General features: G+C 38.2%; 8 protein-coding genes across 10 annotated transcripts; 6 read left to right on the top strand and 2 right to left on the bottom strand.

The window, feature by feature from the left end:
• Positions 1–252: 252 nt before the first annotated feature.
• On the bottom strand, positions 253–2,290 carry LOC117563260 (zinc finger BED domain-containing protein 4; the record flags this gene model as incomplete). Its single annotated transcript, XM_034241482.2, has 3 exons — positions 253–964; positions 1,024–1,980; positions 2,039–2,290. Coding segments are annotated over 3 exons (1,812 nt in total), but the record flags the coding sequence as incomplete, so codon positions are not given.
• Positions 2,291–2,908: 618 nt separating this feature from the next.
• On the top strand, positions 2,909–3,685 carry LOC117564992 (uncharacterized). Its single transcript, XM_034243937.2, has 3 exons — positions 2,909–3,187; positions 3,255–3,428; positions 3,485–3,685. The coding sequence occupies exons 1-3, from the start codon at positions 2,909–2,911 to the stop codon at positions 3,653–3,655; spliced, it is 624 nt and encodes a 207-aa protein (XP_034099828.1). The 3' UTR covers positions 3,656–3,685.
• Positions 3,686–3,974: 289 nt separating this feature from the next.
• On the top strand, positions 3,975–6,216 carry LOC117578396 (mini-chromosome maintenance complex-binding protein). The gene is made up of 3 exons (XM_034263851.2): positions 3,975–5,237; positions 5,294–5,537; positions 5,763–6,216. The coding sequence occupies exons 1-3, from the start codon at positions 4,072–4,074 to the stop codon at positions 6,144–6,146; spliced, it is 1,794 nt and encodes a 597-aa protein (XP_034119742.1). The 5' UTR covers positions 3,975–4,071; the 3' UTR covers positions 6,147–6,216.
• Positions 6,152–7,946, bottom strand: LOC117578397 (acyl-coenzyme A thioesterase 9, mitochondrial). The gene is made up of 4 exons (XM_034263852.2): positions 7,855–7,946; positions 7,504–7,672; positions 7,196–7,435; positions 6,152–7,140 (listed from the first exon to the last, which is right to left on the bottom strand). Exons 1-4 carry the CDS (start codon positions 7,861–7,863, stop codon positions 6,206–6,208), a joined length of 1,353 nt encoding a protein of 450 aa, XP_034119743.2. The 5' UTR covers positions 7,864–7,946; the 3' UTR covers positions 6,152–6,205.
• A 373-nt stretch (positions 7,947–8,319) lies between these two features.
• On the top strand, positions 8,320–9,135 carry LOC117578400 (glutathione S-transferase 1-like). Its single transcript, XM_034263855.2, has one exon. It carries the CDS (start codon positions 8,401–8,403, stop codon positions 9,061–9,063), a length of 663 nt encoding a protein of 220 aa, XP_034119746.1. The 5' UTR covers positions 8,320–8,400; the 3' UTR covers positions 9,064–9,135.
• A 98-nt stretch (positions 9,136–9,233) lies between these two features.
• Positions 9,234–10,371, top strand: LOC117578398 (uncharacterized). The gene is made up of 2 exons (XM_034263853.2): positions 9,234–9,565; positions 9,628–10,371. Exons 1-2 carry the CDS (start codon positions 9,367–9,369, stop codon positions 10,230–10,232), a joined length of 804 nt encoding a protein of 267 aa, XP_034119744.1. The 5' UTR covers positions 9,234–9,366; the 3' UTR covers positions 10,233–10,371.
• A 122-nt stretch (positions 10,372–10,493) lies between these two features.
• LOC117578395 (sodium/hydrogen exchanger 6) lies at positions 10,494–18,074 on the top strand. Of its 3 annotated transcripts, XM_034263844.2 has the most exons (14): positions 10,494–11,082; positions 12,933–13,057; positions 13,127–13,321; positions 13,383–13,672; positions 13,729–13,870; positions 13,955–14,263; positions 14,323–14,434; positions 14,495–14,648; positions 14,716–14,767; positions 15,036–15,071; positions 15,320–15,510; positions 15,576–15,684; positions 15,750–15,890; positions 16,777–17,216. In XM_034263844.2, the coding sequence occupies exons 1-14, from the start codon at positions 10,806–10,808 to the stop codon at positions 16,843–16,845; spliced, it is 2,202 nt and encodes a 733-aa protein (XP_034119735.1). In that variant the 5' UTR covers positions 10,494–10,805; the 3' UTR covers positions 16,846–17,216. The 3 variants fall into 3 exon arrangements, with proteins under 3 accessions (XP_034119735.1, XP_034119740.1, XP_034119737.1); XM_034263849.2 differs by lacking the exons at positions 15,036–15,071; positions 16,777–17,216 and adding an exon at positions 17,967–18,074 and having other exon boundaries at positions 10,495–11,082; positions 15,338–15,510; XM_034263846.2 differs by lacking the exons at positions 15,036–15,071; positions 16,777–17,216 and adding an exon at positions 17,967–18,073 and having other exon boundaries at positions 10,495–11,082.
• Positions 18,075–18,663: 589 nt separating this feature from the next.
• LOC117578399 (non-structural maintenance of chromosomes element 1 homolog) lies at positions 18,664–19,661 on the top strand. The gene has a single exon (XM_034263854.2). It carries the CDS (start codon positions 18,776–18,778, stop codon positions 19,469–19,471), a length of 696 nt encoding a protein of 231 aa, XP_034119745.1. The 5' UTR covers positions 18,664–18,775; the 3' UTR covers positions 19,472–19,661.
• The last annotated feature ends 688 nt before the right edge of the window (positions 19,662–20,349 follow it).

A 20,349-nucleotide genomic window follows, 5' to 3' on the forward strand; every position in this document is an offset into this window, starting at 1 on the left:
AAAACGTTTATATCCAATATGTAACTTTTATTAATCTTATGATAGTATAGAGCTATTTATATGAATACAGCATCATTTTTGGGGGCAAGCTTTATTTTTAAGCATTTCTTAGTTATATTTAAGCTGCTTGCATAACTTTATCGCTTTCACTTGGCTTAAATTATAAAACAAAATTTTAAATCGATCGTGCCGAGAAAAGATTTTTAAATGCATGAAATATTCACTGATTCGCACTAACATAAACTAAACATATTTAAAATATTCAATATTTTAATAAGAATATAATTCTGTGTGACTTACAAGTTTTAACAAATAATATTTGAGCTGGGTAAAATATTCATTCTTGAACTAATACCCTAACTTATTCGTGATCCAGAATTCCAAAATTTGCTTTAGTAAATAAGATCTTACAGACATTCTCGTGGCTCAGATCCAGATCCCAAGATAACCAATAACTTAAAAAATTTGTGGATTTACTCAACAACTGTTCGCTGTAGTTACATGCAGCTGGAATGGTAAGATACTTGCGAACTATGGGAAATAGAAGAGCGTATTTCGGATTGGATTGCCACCAGATAATTGGATCACTCTGACGATCTATTCTTGCCTCCGAGTTGTACAAATACAATAAGTTTTTGAACTGATATTGCGCCTCCAGGTTATTGTTGCCCAATGCAAGCATATTGTCGAGAAATGAATCAATCTTCGAATCGGTTTTTACATCCGCATTGACATTAGATAAATTTACATTACTCTTTGGTGGAGGCTGCCGACCATGATTCTGAATGCGGCTCAGTTGGGTAAGCATTTCATCGGTCACAAGCTGTACCTCTTCTTGGTTAAAGAATGCTTGCTTATAGCGTGGATCCAAATACGTTGCCATTAGATATTTGATGTCCCGGGTCAACGGGATGCATTTGGTCTCGAGTGCCTCCAACAATTTGCCGGCAAAAGAGCAAATAGTCTAAAACCAAAAACCAATTGTTAGACAAGAAAATAGAAATTATTATTAAAATAACTTGCCTTTGATGAAGCGTAATTGTGGATATCGTTCCGAAGTGAATCCTTCACAGCGGCGACTAATGGTATAACCGAAGATGCCGTCGATTTACTCCAAATTTCAATGACCTCCTCTATGGGCTGTATCACTCGATTGCATAACTCAATATTCTCCCATTCATCTGGATAAATCTTAATCATGTCATTATTGTTTTCCTCGGCATAAATAGTGAGGGCATCTTTGACTTGCAGTAAACTGGCTTTTAATAAAAATATCGAGTTCCATTTCGGGGAAAACTCTTCATCATCGAAGATCGGAGGAATCTCAGTCCGATTTAAACGGTCTTCATGAATGCATTTTAAGTGATTGTAAGCAATTCTAGATCGCTGAAAGTATTTAACTATTTTCACACATTTCGCATCCAATTGCTGGAGTTGCTCATTAGCATCGAGTGCACTTTTAACGCACATCTTCAATAGGGAAGTGCTGCATACGATTCGGGAATCTGGGACGCAAGTTTCCTCATTCTTTATGATGAAATTTATCTTATCTTTGGGCAACTTAAGTTCTGTAACAGTGTTGTCAATAATTTTGCAAACAATACTGGAAACGTCCGTCATGAATTCCTTATCCATTGGCTCGCATTTCAAACGAAATAGCCGCAACTGGAAGTCACTGGAAATGCCATAGCCGCTCAAGGTTAGTAATCCTTGCCCGTTGTTAGTGTACAGACTTGTGACGAGTGTGAGCGAATCCAACGTAGAGAGCTGCTGCATCAGGTGCGAGTGCATACGCTGATAGACATCTTGACAGATTATATTCACATAATAGTTAATGGGTCTCAATGCATAGCGTGGACGTAATACTTTCATTAAATTCGAAAAACCAACACCTTCAATCATATTAAAAGACAGATCTTCTATTAGCATTCGTACCAACGACTCATCAATTGCATTGAAGCTTCCCAATGGATCTGCATTCTAAATGAAGGAAATGAACATTTTATTGCGCGCCAAGTACTGGAAATGCTGTGCCTACCTGTAACCCCAAGTGCGAGCGAGATGACCTGCTGCCACTCATTTCCGTTTTCAGTTTGTAAGTCAAGTCTGTTTTGTTCAACGTTTGAAATTCACCAGGATGCTTGCTTTTTAAATGGTTGCGCAGACAGGTTGTACCTCGACCCTTTCTTGAATAGATCTTTTGACAGAGATAATACTTTGCTACAGTTTCACTTTGTTTATCGAAAAAATTCCAAACGCGACTTCTTTTGCTGTTCCGCCTTACATCCGTTTAGTCGCAGCTCTGCGTAGCCCGCTCAAAATATGAATATATATATATGTATATCGACAACGATGACATAGTGTTGCCACTTAGCTTGGCAATTGAATTGGTTGATTTTAAAATTACTGGTACTTTACACGATTCTAAATCAGCTCGTGCTTTCGTCCAAAATGTAAAAGAAATGTTTCTTGCCCCAATATTGAGAAGAAAGCAAACGCAGATAGAAATCACATCACATCACATCCTGTATAGTAAATGTTTAATAAATAAGTTGGTGTAATCAACAATTGTTTTTCATATCATTTTTACTAAAAGCGTAATTATAGTTGTAATTTTTGGAAAAATAATAAACAAACACAAAGTGACAGAATTTTCCTCCCATATTTGTTCATGTAATTTTATTGAAAAACTTTATTAATTTCTCATGTACACAATCAAATATTAGATAAAATGTATATTATTTTATTATCGCATCTTATATATATATATAATTATATTAATTAGTAAGTTGTTTAGCCATGCGCGCTACAACATGTACATGCTAAAAAATAATCAGTAATAGATCGTATAACATAAATTATATTGTATAATCTCTAATTTATCTGTATAAATATCGGAAGCATTTTCATGGTTATATCAGTCATGGAAAATTCAAAGTCTAACAAGTGTCAATTATTCTTCGAAGTACTGATCCTACTTCTAGGAACCGCGAGTGCCGTACACTATCGTCTAGTTCCTGAAAATGAAGAGATATATACGGCATGCCCAAATCAACCATCAAACGTGAAGCATATTACAGAATTTTTTGATGTTTCGGAACTACAGACAAAAGATGTTGGGGATAAGATATTAGTGTCTGGAAATGTGACATCTACTTGGAACTTCAACCCAACTGATCATATTATAGTAAATTATTTATTATAGAGATAACGTGTTGGTTTAAATAATGAATGATCATCTGATTATTCCACAGGGTTCGGCAAAGATGTATCGTTATGATCGTCGAGAATGGGATAATGCCTTTTACAGTATCTCATTTACCGACTTATGCTCCGAAATTTTTGATGAACGAAAGCACTTGTACAAGTTTTGGATGAAGCATGTAGTCAACTTGCAGGATATAAAGGCCAAATGCGTTTTGCGTGGTGTAAGATATCTTAACTTAACCGAGAATATATTAATTATTGATTTTCATTTGATTAGGTAAAATTTATTCATGAACCGTTTGCGCTAGATATGAACATAGATATCGCAGCAATTGTTCCCACAGGACGACATAAGGTGGTACTTATATTAAAAACGATTGATAAAGAGGGACAAATACGAGAACCTACCATGTGCCTTGAAATTATAGGGGAGGTAATCAAAGGGTAAATTGTTGAAAAATATAAAAAAAATCTGGTGTCTCTCGAATAAATTTATGACAATATTAAACTGAGTATACATTTCAAATTAGGTTTATTGATTGTGAAAACTATAGTTGCTGATGTTATTTGCTACCTTCCAATTTATATGTAACTATTGTGATATGTTCATTGAATTTGATATGGATTTTAATAGAATGGCATCGGACTGTCCGAACCTCAACGTGATATAGATAATTTGAAAATAGTTCCGTTTTATTGCATCCCTGCTTAGCACTCGCTCGATACATATCGATAACGATACCATGGAGCTATCTCTATGTCTATCGATGAACTACCATCAATTGCATGGAAGATTTGGCGCGCACGCGATAGAAGTACGAGTAACTATCATTTTGTTTATTTGAGCGTTGCTTTGTCACAATTATGGAATTGCCGAAGACGCCCGATGAATTGTCCGCTCAAGATCTTGCCCGGTGCAAGCAATTATTAGAAGATCCCGCAAAATGGCACTCGATACCACTCTTGAATCACACGCCGCTGCACAAACTGAAAGACCTGGGTTTAGTGCGTTTCCGTGGCATGGTACAGGACATGATGGACCCGGAAATCTATTTGGAGCGCTACGAGATCAAGTCAGCGAACGGCACCACACGTTTGCAGGAGGGCAAGTATCGTGATTGTTTGCGCCTGGCCAAAGAGGAGCAACTCGACTACAACGCCGAAAGCAATGTGCATGGCGAGAGGCGAACATTGTTTGTGGTTTCGCTGCCGGGCCAAAACGCTTGGGCCAAAGAGCACGAAAAAGAATGTGGACCAGAGATGACGACTCCACCTGAAGGTGGCATTGGAGTTGGCATTAAGCGCGCTTTTGATGAGAAGGAAGACATGGACATTGACAGCACAGATGATGTTTCTACTCAGAAAAGACAATGCAAGGAATCACCTAGCACAGTAAGTGGCGCTGAAAAACCCACCGCAGTACTAGGTGCAGAATATCTGCTCAACTCGCCACTGCCTGATCGTCCGAGCATGGCGTGTATGATCAAAGTTTATGAGGATTTTGATAAATACACTTTGAACTCGTTGATGGATTTTGTGGGCTTCTTGTCTGTGGATCCAGCACTAGACGCAGCCACACTGGATGTGGAAGCCATGCAGCAAATGGAGTGCTTGAGTGAATTGCAGGCACAGAATCCATCACCATTTCTCATACCACGTCTGCATGCCTTTGGTGTCAAGTCGCTGGCGCATGCGAATCCTCTGCTGGATCGAAGTTTGCTGCAGCCAAGTGTGGCTGATGTCCAAGCAGACACAGTGCACAAGGATCTGCGTATGCTGCTTAAGCTGTGTCTGTTTGAGGACGATCTGGCCGCCGAGTATTTGCTCTCGCATCTCATTTCCACCGTTTACAGTCGCTCTGAGATGCAGAGCATTGGCAAATTTGCACTAAACCTGTGTAATCTACCCAAGGATTGCCTGCCTAAGGAGTACACGAGAAAGCTCTACGAAGTGATGGAGCTGCTACTACCCGCCAGTCACTATCTTCCCATGTCGTTGGACACCATGAACTCAGCTGCCTTTGCTCCCAAGTAAGTACGAAATCAATGTTAAGTATCATTCAATTTTAATGTTTTAATCAATACAGAAAGGATTATGAGACGAACAAACTGGTATCGGGGCTGCTTCAGCTGGCGCCGCACACACATCTGGTGCTCGACGAGACGCACATGCAGCAGGGCAAGCTGGAAGCTAACGGAGTCCAAGCCATACAGCATTTGGCACACTTGATCAACAATCAGCAGCTCAAATGCGATTTTCAGTATTACCAAATCGATTATAACGTTGACATTCCAGTTCTGGTGCTTAGCGAGGGTCGCAGCATGTTGCCGGTGAGTGGAGCATCTTTATATTTAATCCTAGATCCGACTTCGTACACCTTGTACCTAAGAAAAATTCATTTAATTTTATTATTTGGTCTACCGTGAAAATGACAAATTTGTGGTTAACAATAGGCACCTTAAGTTAGTACTTCTACATAGAAATGATAGATTTAACGTTTAGCGTTAAGCACCTCTTTTTCTATCTATAGTAATATTCATTCGCTTTTCTTTCAGAGTGATTTTGTGCTGCCCATCAATGCAGATGCCAAGGCCGTGGATATGAGTGAGGAATCCATGAAGGCGGCTCTACACTATTTGCAACCACAACGATTGCAGCAGTTTCGTTCCTATCTGACCTTGGCACGCACGAGTGAGTTTAGTGTCAGCGAGGAGCTCACGGAAACGATCCAACAATATTTTGTGGACATGCGCAAGGCAAATGTGAAGAGTAATGCCGATGATCTGCACGGTTTGTTGGTGCTATCGCGTCTGCTGGGCATTTCGCGTGGTAAAGTGGCGCTGGATAAAGAAACCTGGCACCTGGCCACCGAATACGAGTCCAAGCGACGACAGCGTCTGCAATCGCTGCCCAAATCAAGTGCACAGTTGCGCAACTAAACAAGTAACGTTCACAGCAGATTTTTATATATTTATACTTTAGAATAAAAAAACATCTTTTAGACCTTTAGAGATTTGGTATTACGCTTTGCCTTCAATTGCTGAAAGTCTTGAAACTTGTTACGCCCATTGATGTACCATAATGTTTCCTGATATGAGGATGGCAGCACTTCTTTCACATTCTGTTCCGCCCGAAACGTTATATTAAATGTGTTGGTGGTGACCTCCTCGAAGGTGTTCGCATCCATGACCTGCACCACTGTTAGAATCTGCATGAATTGCTCAAAAGTGTAGACGACATGCGCTGTCATCTTGAGGAACGAATGCACCTTGATGGGACTTAAAAATGCAATATCCATAATGCATTCAATGAACGGACGCGACTGCGTATAAATGCTGGCGGTCATAAAGCTAATTTCGACAGCGTTGCGCATGACGTAGCCACCAAAGATGTTGTTCTGGGAGTTGCGATTGTCGGGAAACGGATGTATCAAGGTCGTCTGAAATGATTGCGACATCCAGGCAGAATTCTCTGGCAACTCGATGCGCTCATCGCGTACAATATCCGTGCCATTCGTACGACGAAATATGTCAAACATCAGCTTCTCATCGTTATGTGAGGGTCGCAGGATTGGTGCCTTGCGGCCACGTCGTTCTTGCCGTTTAACAGCTTTATCAAAGCAGAGTTGCTCTGCTTCGTTGCAAGGTTGCAACTTATTCACGGGAGCCGATCCAGTGTTTGTGGCGTTTCTGGCCACCATCATGAGAATGGTTTTGGTAATGTTCCGCTGCTGCTGTCGCATATAGATGGTTATCTCCATTGAGCTTCGACCCACCCAGGAGACATGACCACAAAACTCAATGTCGACGTCAGCATCAACTGTATTAAAGTTGTAGAAATCCACCTTGTCCACCAGCAGAGTCACAAACACATAGGGCAGCGGCACACCTCGTGGCAACTTTGGCACCTTCACATAACGATGACATATCCAAACTGACAGATTCGCCTTCAAATATATAGAAAGTGGTTGGCTCATTTGAAAACTTACCAGCAAACAAATCGAGATCCTCCATCAAACGTCCGACACGCACTCGAGCCAAGTGATTAATGTAGCGCTCTCGCTTCGACAAGGAACTTATCGGGACCACGGCGGTGGTGAAGGAATCCTTAATGCAACGACATGGCAAATCCTCACGCTTCGGCTGAAACTTCAACAATCCTGAGCGACACACTGGAATTGTATGATAGCCCGGCTTTACACCAATGTTTCTCTGAATTTTTTTCGCAACTATAAAAGAAACCGCATGATGATGACCTTAAATTGCCATAAATGGGATAAGCTTCATGCAGAATTACCATCTTCAATAGTGCCCGAACAATGACCCGATTGAAATTCCTCAAATTCACATTTATCTTGCCACATTATAGCGGATCGATGAATGGTCCTCAAGCAGAAAACCCAATTTCTTTGCAATGGACATAGTGTTATTTGACGAACTGAGCGCATCGATGGCAAAAGGCCTTGCTGTTAGATATTTTAAACATAGAAAAATAATAATTTTGAAAGAAAATTCCAAATGAATAAAGCTACAGCCAACTGAGTTCAAAACTTCACAATATGAAGTTGGTTATATGTTAATTTTATATCCTTGTAAAATTATCGCAGGTTAAATTATTGCTTATTATAATCTCAAAAATAATAATTACCACAATCATCAAAAATCAGACGGTCAACCATGTGTTATTTACTGCACAGAATTTATTCTTGCATCATCTTAGTTTATTCTGATTCCTATAACAAATTCTACTAGTAGTTTTTTTACTAGTACAAAATAATCTATTTTCCTGCTTACAGTGATTACCACAATATTAGAACTCTTGGCGCACATCGTTGCACACCGCATGTCAATTTGCCGGGGGCTTCATTCATGATGAAATGAATTGAAAAAATGCAAGCTCATCATTATTACGATCCCCTAGTGTTTGTTTACAGTTGAGCGTGTGTGAAATGAGCTATAATAAAGTGCATAGTCATCGTTAGCAAGCTTGATGTTCGCTCAAAAGCTCTACGAAAAGTATCAATGCTTCCACTCATGATACAATTATAATTGCTTCCACTCAGATTGTGCTTATCTCTCGCTCTCTCGCCGTATAAAAGCTACGCAAAACTGAGTAGAAGCTTCAGTTGAGTTTATAACGTTAGCAACAAACGTTCGTTTACAAGGCAAAAGCAAAACAAAACAAAAAAGAAACATGTCGAAAATTGTTCTCTATGGAGTTGACTTGAGCCCACCAGTTCGTGCTGTCCTGCTCACACTCAAGGCACTGGAGTTGCCTTTCGAGTTCAAGGAAGTGCAGCTTGGAGTTCAAAATCGCACACCAGAATACCTGAAGATGAATCCACAGGGCACAGTTCCAGTACTGGATGATAATGGAACCTACATACACGATTCACATGCCATATGCATATATTTGTGCGAGAAATACGCCAAAACAGATGCCATATATCCAAAGGATTTGGTTAAACGGACAGTGGTTAATCAGCGTTTGTTCTTCGATGCCGCTGTCCTATACAAAGCACTGTGGAATGTGAGCAGCTCGTTTTGGCACAGCGGCATCACGGTGGTCGTCAAGGAGAAGACACGTAATGTCCACGCTGCCCTCCAGCTAACCGAGGATCTATTGGCGGATAATCCCTATATTGCTGGCGATGCATTGAGTATTGGTGATTTGTGTTGTGTTGCCACAGTTTCATCGGTGCCCGCTGTTTTGGACATTGATCCAGTCAAGTATCCCAAGGTTACCGCTTGGCTGGAACGGTTGAAAAAGCTGCCATACTACGAGGAAGCCAACAATGTGGGCGCCACCAAGTATAATACTTTTATGCGCAGCACTTGGACGAGTGTTGAGCTGTAAGGGGGAAAGCAAAAAAATTAGCCAAAGCAAATAAATGTAACACTTCAGAAATATATTACATCTAAGCTTTTATTGAAGCATTCATCATCAATCAACATACAATATGCTTGTTATATGAGATCACAAGCCAAAAAGCTTTATGTTTGTGTGTGAGCTTGGAGAGGGTGTTGTTTGCCGGCAAACAGTTAGGCGGCAAGCAGTGTGACCATTAAGATATTTAAAATCAAAGCGGGAACTTTATGGTATTTTTGCTTTTAAAGCTACGTTCACATTGCAGCAGAAGCGAATGAAAGCGAAAAGGAAATGAACAAAAGTAACAAAGTTGTTTGGACAGATGAGATTTTATTTTTTGTTATCAAACATGTGAAAGCCGCTCCATTTGTATGGGATCATGCCCATCCGCAGTTTACGTTTAAGTCTAGGAAGGCGAAGTTCTGGTCCTTGCTAGCCGAAAAAGTGAATACTTATGGCGGACTCTTTGCCACCACTCCAGTTACAAAGGGTTTGTTAGAAAACAATTAAGTTTATTTATTCTCTATTCAAAAATGCATAATGTTATCGTAGAGGCACTGCAAAAGAAATGGACAAATATGAAGACATACTATCTGTTTGAGGAGAGCAAATCACGGCGCATTGGGGCGGAGGCCGATAGTTTCAGCACCACCTGGAAATTCCGATCAACTTTATCCTTTCTTAGTTCATCCCTGGGAACAGCAGCTCGACCGCAAGCCTTGGGACAAGCCGAAGGTAGCAGTGCTTCCGCCACAAATCCCAGCGAAGGCAGTTGTGACTTTTCTGAGGATGATCCACTGGCAACCCAAGAGGGAATTCCCGCAAATATTACCATTAAAACAGAAGAGCCTTGTCTGGATGAATTATCCACGGAAGATCCATCAATATTGCAAGAAGATGACAACGACAATGACAATGTTGAAGAGGAACACACATTGCCATCACCGCCTGTTAGAAAAAGAGCAAAAGAAGCTTTAATGGTGGAGGGTCAATCATCTAGGTATACACACAGAGCTAATTATTATCATTATGGTATGACGGTTGCCCAAGACCTGGATCAACTCGATGAGGACTTTAAAATCGATGCTAAACTTGAAATAATGCAAATTATTGCCAAATACAAAAGGGAACAGTACTTGAACCAAACCGAAAGCTAAAATAAATTACAATTAACATAATACTACAAATCAATGATTTGTTTTGCTTTCATCCCTATTGTTGAGAATGGGCAGCACAAAAGGCAATAGCTGAAGCTTGGAAATCAAAACAAAAGCAAAAAAAATCGAATTATCGATAATTGATATGAAAACAGCTGTTGCCGCGACAAAGTTTTTATACCAGACCACATCTTGGTATATTTTTTGACGAAAAAAGCTTATGAAGAAATACGTCTGCGGTAACACTGCTTTCGCATTTCGTGGTAGAAGTAGAATGAAACGGCACAACGTACGGCAGCGAGCGTAAATTTAAAACTTTTTTTATTTCGATGTAACTATTTCACAAGGAATTTTCATCGAAAAGTGAAAAATTTATGTAATATAAAGTGCTGCAAATAGACACATACGTCAAACACTAAGCGCGCCGCGTGAGGCAGCAAAAGTTTGTGCGCGCACAACAAACGACACAAACGTAACGTGAAAATCGATTTCAGACCGAAAGCAGCTGTCCACACAATTCAATTTGATGTGCAAGTGCACAAATTAAGTTTGTGGTGATCCCCAGCTGGCAAAATGAGCGGCGGGCAACGTATGGCGCCGCAGTGGCTGGAACGCTGGAAGGGCACAACACTATGCCTTGTCACGCTTTGTGCTTTGCTGATGATAAATGGCTGCAGTGCAGCAGACACGGACATAACGCTCGATGCGAAGGCAGCCTATAATCATCGTATGCAGAGTCTGGACCTGCTCATATTTGTTGGCTTGCTCTCGTTAACGGTGCTAACCATTTGGCTGTTCAAACATCATCGCGTCTCTTGGCTGCATGAGACCGGATTGGCCGTTATTTATGGTAAGATCGATTTAATTTAAACTATTTACTACTCTTAGTATATTTGTTTGTTTGTGTTACCAATTAGTTACTTACGTTTATCACCCGCTTGTCATTTCTTCAGCTAGTCGCTACTTATTTACTTTAGTCATTAAATCGTCCATGTTTATTGCATCGTCAATCTAACTAACGTCGACATTTCGACGCTTTCATTGCCACCTGAAGCTTTGTCAGTGTCACGTACAAACACATGCATAGATATCTAATACATATAGACATCCATATGTACATATATTTAGATATACTTATATACACTTATATGTAATTAGGTATTTGATCAGTTAGCGTGCCTGAATTTCCCCCTTCTACACATTATAGAACTAGAAACGCCTGTGTCATCAAATATAAAGTCGACAAAAGCTTTAAAGCCCGCATGTTATACAAAATAAAAAATAACAACAACTGAACGGATATATGAACCTGTAGTTAAGGGCCGCACAGCACAAAAGTTGTATTCACATTTTGTCTGTCTTGCCATCCTTTGAGTTTGTTTGATTTTTAAGTAAATGCAAATTCAGCAACAATAAACAACATGAGCTGTAATAAAAGTCGCATCTGTTTGTATTGCGAAGCATCTCTATTATGCAGTTCCTCGCTATGGTATGTATATATGCATGTGTGTGTGTGTGTGCTATTGCAGTGTTCAATCGATAACGATGACAATATTCCACATGTAATCACAGGATGCTAGCTGCATAACGATAACGATAACTTCATTAGTTTTTGAATTTTAAAATAATATGTGTTACTTATATCGAGTTTGTACTGTAGTACAGTTATTTACATATGTATGCATTTTAATGTGATTTTTCCACGAATTGGCTTTTATTGCGTATCGAAATAGCGGTTTGCATACATTAATGAATTAGCTTGGTCAATTTGCTTAACTGATAAATTCAATAGACGTATCGAGTATACGAATTAATTAAACAATATTATAAACCCGTGATTTCGCGACATGACAACATCTGGGTGCAAAATACTGTAATTCATATTCGCAGTCAAAATCTGTTAATTAGACTGTCGTATCACTGAATTGGCTTAACCCATCATAAAGTACTGATTATATTATATTACTGTATATAGCTTGAATTCTGAACAAATAAACAACAGCATTGATAAGCATCAAGAGTCTTTTTTTGGCAACCCGTTCTATTCCCCTCGGCTGATAAGCATGGTGGAATGAGTCAACAACTCGGACACTTGTTCAACACAGTCTTATCAATAGAGAATGCCAGCAAAAAGACGACATAGAGAGAGAGAGAGAGAAAGAGTAAAAAGTTTGTTTATTAGTCATTTTTGTTCAGCACGCTTTGTGATAGGTCAGGCAATAATGAGCTAAATTTGCAGGCGAAAGCGATGCAAACCCAACAAAACCGATTCGATTTAGCTTTAGCCTCTGCTCTCTAATCAAATCAAGGCTAGAAACTCAGGCTTATCTAACTCGTAAGACAATATAAAAGATTAGTAATTTGAATTTTTTTTAAATTTTATTTAAATAAATTAATTTCAGAATGACGTCTGTTTTAGTCTCTCCCCTAAATATTCATTTAAAAGTATGATTTGTTATCATTTAATGTAACAAAGCTAATTGTCGATATATTTTTTAAGCTCAAATTTGATTACTAATATTTTTTCGAAACATTTCCTAAAATCATAATTATTCATTATTTTTATTTGTTCGCTAATATCAAAGTCAAGTTAACATATGTATGTATGTACATACATTTTGATAACAGAAGAAATTTAAAAATATTTATTACTTCCGGTCCATGATCTTGATAATAAATGTTTCTTTTACTCAATTGCAGGGCTAATTGTGGGTGCCATTCTACGTTATGCGGGCACCAATAAGCCGCTCGTTCACATGCAGGTGATGCCTCAGGGAGTGCCAACGTACAGCAACAAATTGCCGCCGGACACACTCTGGTTCCAGGTGCGTAATCAACTTCGTAATTATTGTACATACCATACGGTATTTGTTAATCTATTGTTTCTTTTGTAGTATCCTGTTGTTGGCAATCAGACGAACAGCACAAAGCTGCCTGAGGGAGTTAAGACATATGCGTATGTGTTTCGCAGCCAGGTCTATGACATTGAGGAGAATGAGATCGATTTGAAGGCAACATTCGATCCGGAGGTGTTTTTCAACATTATTTTGCCGCCCATCATCTTTTATGCTGGCTACAGCTTAAAGAAGGTAACAATTATTGCACAACATATGTTTTGAATATACTAATTCAATTGTTTTGCTTTTGCAGAAATATTTCTTTCGAAATTTGGGTGCCATTCTGACATTTGCCATTGTGGGCACGACGTTATCGGCGTTCCTAATCGGTGGTTTGATGTACGGTTGCGTGAAACTGATGCCAAAATACTTGAGCAGCAGTTTCACATTCCTGGACACACTGTATTTTGGTGCGTTGATATCGCCCACAGATCCGCTCACCATACTCGCCATATTCAATGATCTGCATGTCGATGTCAATCTCTATGCGCTTGTGTTGGGCGAATCTGTGCTGAACGATGCCGTTGCCATTGTGCTAAGCGGGTAAGCAACGTAATCTGTAGTTGATTCACTGTTTTATATCGAATTTTTACTTGTAGTGCCATACAGAACTACGGCGAGCATTATTCAAACTCAGGAGAGTTTGAAACTTCGGCGTTTCTGCGTTCGCTCAGCGACTTTTTCTCCATATTCTTCTTGTCAACTCTGATTGGCGCTGTTATGGGCTGCTTTACGGCATTGATATCCTTTTTTAAAACACTAAGTTAATGTTAATTTTTTATTTATTACTACTGATCTGTATTGCTTCCTTAACTCTTGCCACACTTGACCAAGTTTACGCGCGTGCGTGACTTTCCCCTGCTAGAGTCTGCGCTTTTTGTGTTGATGAGTTATAGCACCTTTCTGCTGGCCGAAGCCACAGAGCTGACTGGCGTCGTAGCTGTGCTGTTTTGTGGCATTTGTCAGGCTCATTATACGTACAACAATTTGTCGGAGTGCTCGCGACAGCGCACCAAGCAGATCTTTGAGCTGCTCAACTTTTTGGCCGAGAATTTTATATTCTCGTACATTGGCGTCTCCATGTTCACCTTTCCCAAGCATCACTTTGATGCGGGCTTCATCATCACGGCATTCGTAAGTAAAGCTGTCACATGAAATTATTTAATATTAATAAATTCGTTTATTCTTTTCAGATTTGCGCTGCTTTGGGACGTGCGGTCAATGTGTATCCTTTGTCCTGGCTCCTAAACATCAAGCGCAAGCCGAAAATCTCATCCAATTTCCAGCACATGCTATTCTTTGCTGGTGAGTTCGGAATTCAAGATTCCATTGCAGATAGTGTGAATTAATCGATATGCTATTTAGGATTACGTGGTGCTATGTCCTTTGCCTTGGCCATCAGGAATACGGTGTCGGATGCCCGTCAGACAATGTTAACGGCCACCTCGTTGATTGTCATCTTTACGGTCATCATTCAGGGTGGCGCAGCGAACTTTTTGCTTAACTGGTTGAAAATACCGTGAGTATTGTTTATTGCTTACAAATCAATTTTCAATTATTGATAATAAATTACCTCATATCTGCAGCGTTGGCGTCGATGATGAGACTGAGCAATTAAATAATTATCAGGTGCATAGTGTGAGTATTAAGAATTCAAGAACGACGACGCATATTGAGAATATATATGTTGGATAGTTGTCCGATTATTCATCACCTATAAAATATAGATAGACCGTTGACATTGGGCTTAATAGTTTCTTTAATGTTTCCATTTGATTTGCTGTTGTTGATCGCAAAATCGATCGAGTGATTCGCGTCATATTCTCTTATTGTTGTCTGTGTAACTTATGCATTTATTTTCGTACATTTTCTGCGCAATTCACAACATTTTTGCATCAATCAAAAGGTTTACAATTCCATGGACAATTCACATTCGGCGCCGGTACGTTTATTGTTATAATCAATTTATCAATTCCCATTTGATTCCCCCCGTTCCCCAAAACATTTTGTGTGCTTCTGTTGCGTTCCGCTTCCCGCATTCAACATACACATCGATGAGTTGTTTTACTTTTTTTGTTTTTTTTTTTTAGTTTTATTGTTGTTTGTTTTTATTAGGAACTCTTAGAATTTCCAAAACCCACATCAATATATTTCATCATTTAATTGTTTCTCGTTGAAATCTGTGTTCAGTCTGATGGCTATTTGCAGGACGTGGAGGGCGGAGGTCGGGGCAAGACACGACTTCCCAGTGGCGCCGATTCTAATCTGGATACGCCCATGGACGGGACTGCAACGATGGCTGTGAATGGCGGCACTGGACGTCGACGCAATAGCCACGAAAAGGCAATCCTGGCCCGCATTTGGGGCAATTTTGATACCAAGTGAGTGAAAGCGAAACTATCTATGGAAGAGCAATACTAAATGATGTATTATATCTACTTTACAGATATATGAAGCCCTTGTTAACACACTCGAGGCCAACGCTACTGGAGACATTGCCAGTTTGCTGCAATCCTATTGCTAGGCTACTCACAACCACGCAACAGCTGACCCAGGTGAGTCCACTTCGGGCTCCCATTTAATATAATTTATGAATCGTCTTCATCTTATACCTCTTCAGGATGGCAGCGAGTTTCGTAGAGTTGACTCCGACTCGGACATTTGCATTGATAACGACACTGGCAATGGTCTGAGCCAGGATGGATCCCTCGGCGCTGTAGGCGTTGGAGGCGGCAGCGGGCGTCGCAACTCGATAAATCGCGTAAGTATTCGGTACATGGGCGATTCTCAGAACCTACTTGCTAGCTACAGAAATCTTGAATGAAGCACCAAAGACTAATACCAAAACCATGTAGAAAGAGCAACTAACTAACCAAAATCGAAATCAAAACCAAACCCAAAAACCAAATCGAAACTAAACTAATCTAATAACTGATAACAATACATATAACGAAATAGATATTTTTTGGCCAAGTAGACGCTTTGTTATAAGCGAGATTTATAATCTATATAAATCAGTTTCAAACTTAACTTTAACTTATGTATATGTATATATTGTATATGTACTATATATCTCTCTGAAATTGTGATTTGCGTTTTAATTATATATCGTTATCTTGTTTTCATCATGATTTGTTTTTTTTTTTTTATTGTTATTGTGAAAAACATGGAATCTTTTAATTTTGTACAATACTTAACGTTATCATTATAATTATTATGATTATTGTGTTGTTAATTAATGAAATTCAATAATATATTTAAAAACAAAAAAAACGCCAAGCGCATTCTAGTCTATTAATACAAGCATATTTATGGTATTATTATTGTATTTGTTTATGATTAATTAATTTATACTTATAATTAAAATACTGTTTAACTGCATGGCTAACCAAATATACTTATACGAACAAAACAAATTCTAATACTACTCTCTCTCTCTCAGTGAAAATATTAATTTATTTATTTGCTGCGGCATCTTTTTCTTTCTGTCTTTCCTCAATATCTCATCTAACAAACAATTCTATTCAAATATACAACTCATGCGGACTATTTGACTGTTTGATTGTTCGGTTGCATTACCTATAATTGCCACACACACACCCACACACACAAACACTCCTCTTTGCATATTTATAAACAATTCATAGTCGAATATTTTAAATGAAACCAATCACATTGCAAACGAACTCAGCCTGGTTACTAATAATTTCATGTAATCATTTGGAAACGAAACAAAACAAAACGAATGGAAAAAAGCTTGAATCGAATTTAACACTTAACAATTTAAACTAAACATTGACATATTCCAATTTATTAAATTATTGTTTGCAACATTTTCGTATCATTATTAAAAAAACTATCGCAAAGAAAATATTAAGACTTGTTAACGCACAGAAGTCGAGCTCAGTAGAGTTTTTATGCGCTCCCGTGATAATATTGATCGGTATATAGTCCAATTCGGTCAGTCCGAACGCTGAAGTATATATATCTAAACTGTAGTATTTATATCTGGTGAATGGCTTGAGAATATGCTAGTAGGCTTTTTATGGCACAAGAGCAAGCACAGTACATTTTATGTAATTATTATTTATTGTTTTTATGTATATCTCACAATCTAATTTCTTAGAACCTAACATGCGACTAACCATGTAAGTATACTCGGTATGTTTATAAGTTCATTTTGGGTTATTTCCATATATATATTATTCAATTCCTTTGTAGCATACGAGCATTGCAATTATTTGCTTATCAATATTATTTATCTATTTTATTTTCCTTTTATAGGTTGCAAGCGAACACGGGAATGTTCATATCTAAGTTGATTTGTTATTACATTTTTAATTGCAATTGGTCTCATTTGAAATGAACAAGTTGATGCGTACAAATTAGAGTTTTATTTTCGGAACTTCTTTTTAGTTGATAAGATATTGTGATTGAATTCTAGTTTTGAAATATGAGTTCGTTTAACGATTATTTCTTTTGTTAATTGTTATCAAGATTTAAACTGAAACTGATTCGTGCGAGCAAGGAATATGAACTTATTTTTAAATTATTATTATTATTATTGTTTTAACTAACATTTTTCTGTAAGAAACAAAAATATACATACATACATAGTTATTATCCTTATCTGTAATCTCAACACGCAAGTCTAAAATCAGACAAATTTTGAAATGTTAATAAAAAACAAATACTCATAGCTATATATTATATATTCCCTTTCTTTTTATTTAAAATCGCTGCAACATTTTATTGAAAACGAATATCAAATATGTATGCATTTTAAAATATATACAATTATTCTTCAAAATCGTACCACAATCACACAAATGTTTAGATGGAAATCCTGGAGCATGTTCAAAGTCCGGTATCAACGAGAATCAAGCTATTAGGATTCTATGGCAAGAAGTTATAGAAGCAATAGAAATAAATAAGTTTTTTTTTTTGGTTTATTCAGTTTTTTTGCATTAGATCATAGCTTTCAAAATTGCCGTACAATAATTAGTGTAAATACAATATATATTTTCAACTAATTACGCATTAGAAGTGTGCTTGTGTTTTAAAATTATACAAAATCGGAAAGTTCTACATTTTGTTCACATATGAAATTGGATGTAATAATAATATAAAGAAACGCTAATCTGCACGGTGAAATATACAAATGTTAAAATATTCGGTTTTAATTCATGTCAGCATACTGTCCAATAATATTGTCTATTTATTATAAAAATTAAAATGTTCTTATTACATATTTATAATTTATATTAAAGCAAAGCTCATATAGACACTTATTAAAGATATTAATTGTTGTGCTATTTATTCGTAAGTTTAAAATCAATAAAAACTCAAGACCATAAGCATTTGACTTTTATTACAATATCAAAAAAAATAAATTTCGCAGATATTTTCAAACTTATCCGGGTTTTTTCGATAGTGCATACAAACAAATTTTTCGATAATCGATTAAAATTGTGTAGGCCCATGTGTGTGACCATTTTATAATAAATGCTGAAAATGTACCAAGCTAGATTATTTTCAAATCAAATTGCAGACCTACCGGTGAACACAGTCGCCCGGGTTTTTTCCATCATTTTTCATTTTTGTATTGTTTGATAAATTTAAATTATTTCTTAATTTCAAATTATCATGGAAATGGTCAAGCGCGGCTTCCTGCGCGCCTGCATCAACCGTAGCAGCCTCGATCATGACTTAATTGACAACATACTGACACCGCTTTGTGCGCATCATGAAGTCACAAAGCCGGTCAACGACGAACTTAAGGAATTTGTAGCTGAAATAAATGACAGCATAACAAAGTTGAGCCAGTCGCTAACATTTGTGAAGCATCCGATAAGTGGCAAGGAGTATCTGGTGTTTGCTATTACCGACGCCACACCAGATACGCATAATTATCCTGGAATGACAGCCGCCGAATGTCAATACTTTGCAATGATATTGGACAAATTGGGCAACCAGGAGGATGGCCACATCGCCTGGAATGAGGCATATTCTGAACTGAATTTCAAAGCTGTAGCTCGTCCACCATCCAAGTTGCGCATGCAGGCACTTATTCAGCAATGGACCGAGATGGGCTATCTGCTGGAGGCCAATGATAGACTCTACTTTGGTCCGCGCAGCCTCGTTGAGTTTGAGTTCTATTTGCGCTTTAATTTCCCAGAAACAATAAAGCCGTGCCATCTCTGCAAGCAGCTGGTGCTGTGGGACATCAAATGCTCGGATTGCGGCCGCAAAATACATCGAGAGTGCATCAGGAAATATCTGCGCACGCGTTCCAATTGTCCAACCTGCGGCAAGAAGTGGACCACACGGCTCAGTCAATAAATTGAGCAAAATAATACATAAAAAAGTTCAAAATGAATTGTGATAAATTCTCCACTTTTTATTTTGCTTATGTAACATTAATTAGTGTAATATAAGAAAAATATGCATATAATTAGTTTTACAATATTAAGAAGCATACAAGAATATATGTTACAAAATGAATGTTATTAAATAAATAGAACAAAAATAATTTATTAAGTCTTTTTCTTTAAATTTATTAAGTCATTTCCTTTATTAAATAAATTATAGAATTAATATTTAAAAATTTTTAAAATATACATTTTTGAGCAAAAATAATAGTTGAGCTTCTAAAGTACTAGCTCATATGGGCAAATTACCAGGCCAACAGAATCTAAGGGAAGTCGTTCGCACTAGAATCACATGCGTCTATTGCTCAGCTGCTTCTCTCTCACTCACTCTCTGAGAGTCCACTGAGGAGTAAGCTTTCAGCCCACAGCATCCACATGAGCTTTCTAACTGTGGTGCACACACCCTCACACACATTCTGGACTGCGTGGGTGGCCATCGACTTGCGATGACTTCTGTTGGCCTGGTATATCAATCGACAGCCAAGGCAGTTTTGGACAGCCTATTCAAGTTCAGACAGATCAAAATGATTGCTAACTCATGTCGTCAAGCTGGCAAGTTCCGCGTCACATGGGCGAAATACCAGGCCAACAGAATTAAAAGAACGTTGCTAGCACAAAAATCAAGAGCATGCATTTAACACCCATAGAGCGCAGGCTCGCTCTGCTTTTAACTGCTCCACACACATACACACATTCTTGCATTAAAGTTTTGAGCCAAAGTGCACGTGCGCGCAAGCTTAGAAGCTCACTCACTCACAGGGCTTCTGAGTTGTGAGCGCATTGGCGTTC

Source organism: Drosophila albomicans, chromosome 2L (genome assembly GCF_009650485.2).
Source record: "Drosophila albomicans strain 15112-1751.03 chromosome 2L, ASM965048v2, whole genome shotgun sequence".
NCBI lineage: Eukaryota > Metazoa > Arthropoda > Insecta > Diptera > Drosophilidae > Drosophila > Drosophila albomicans.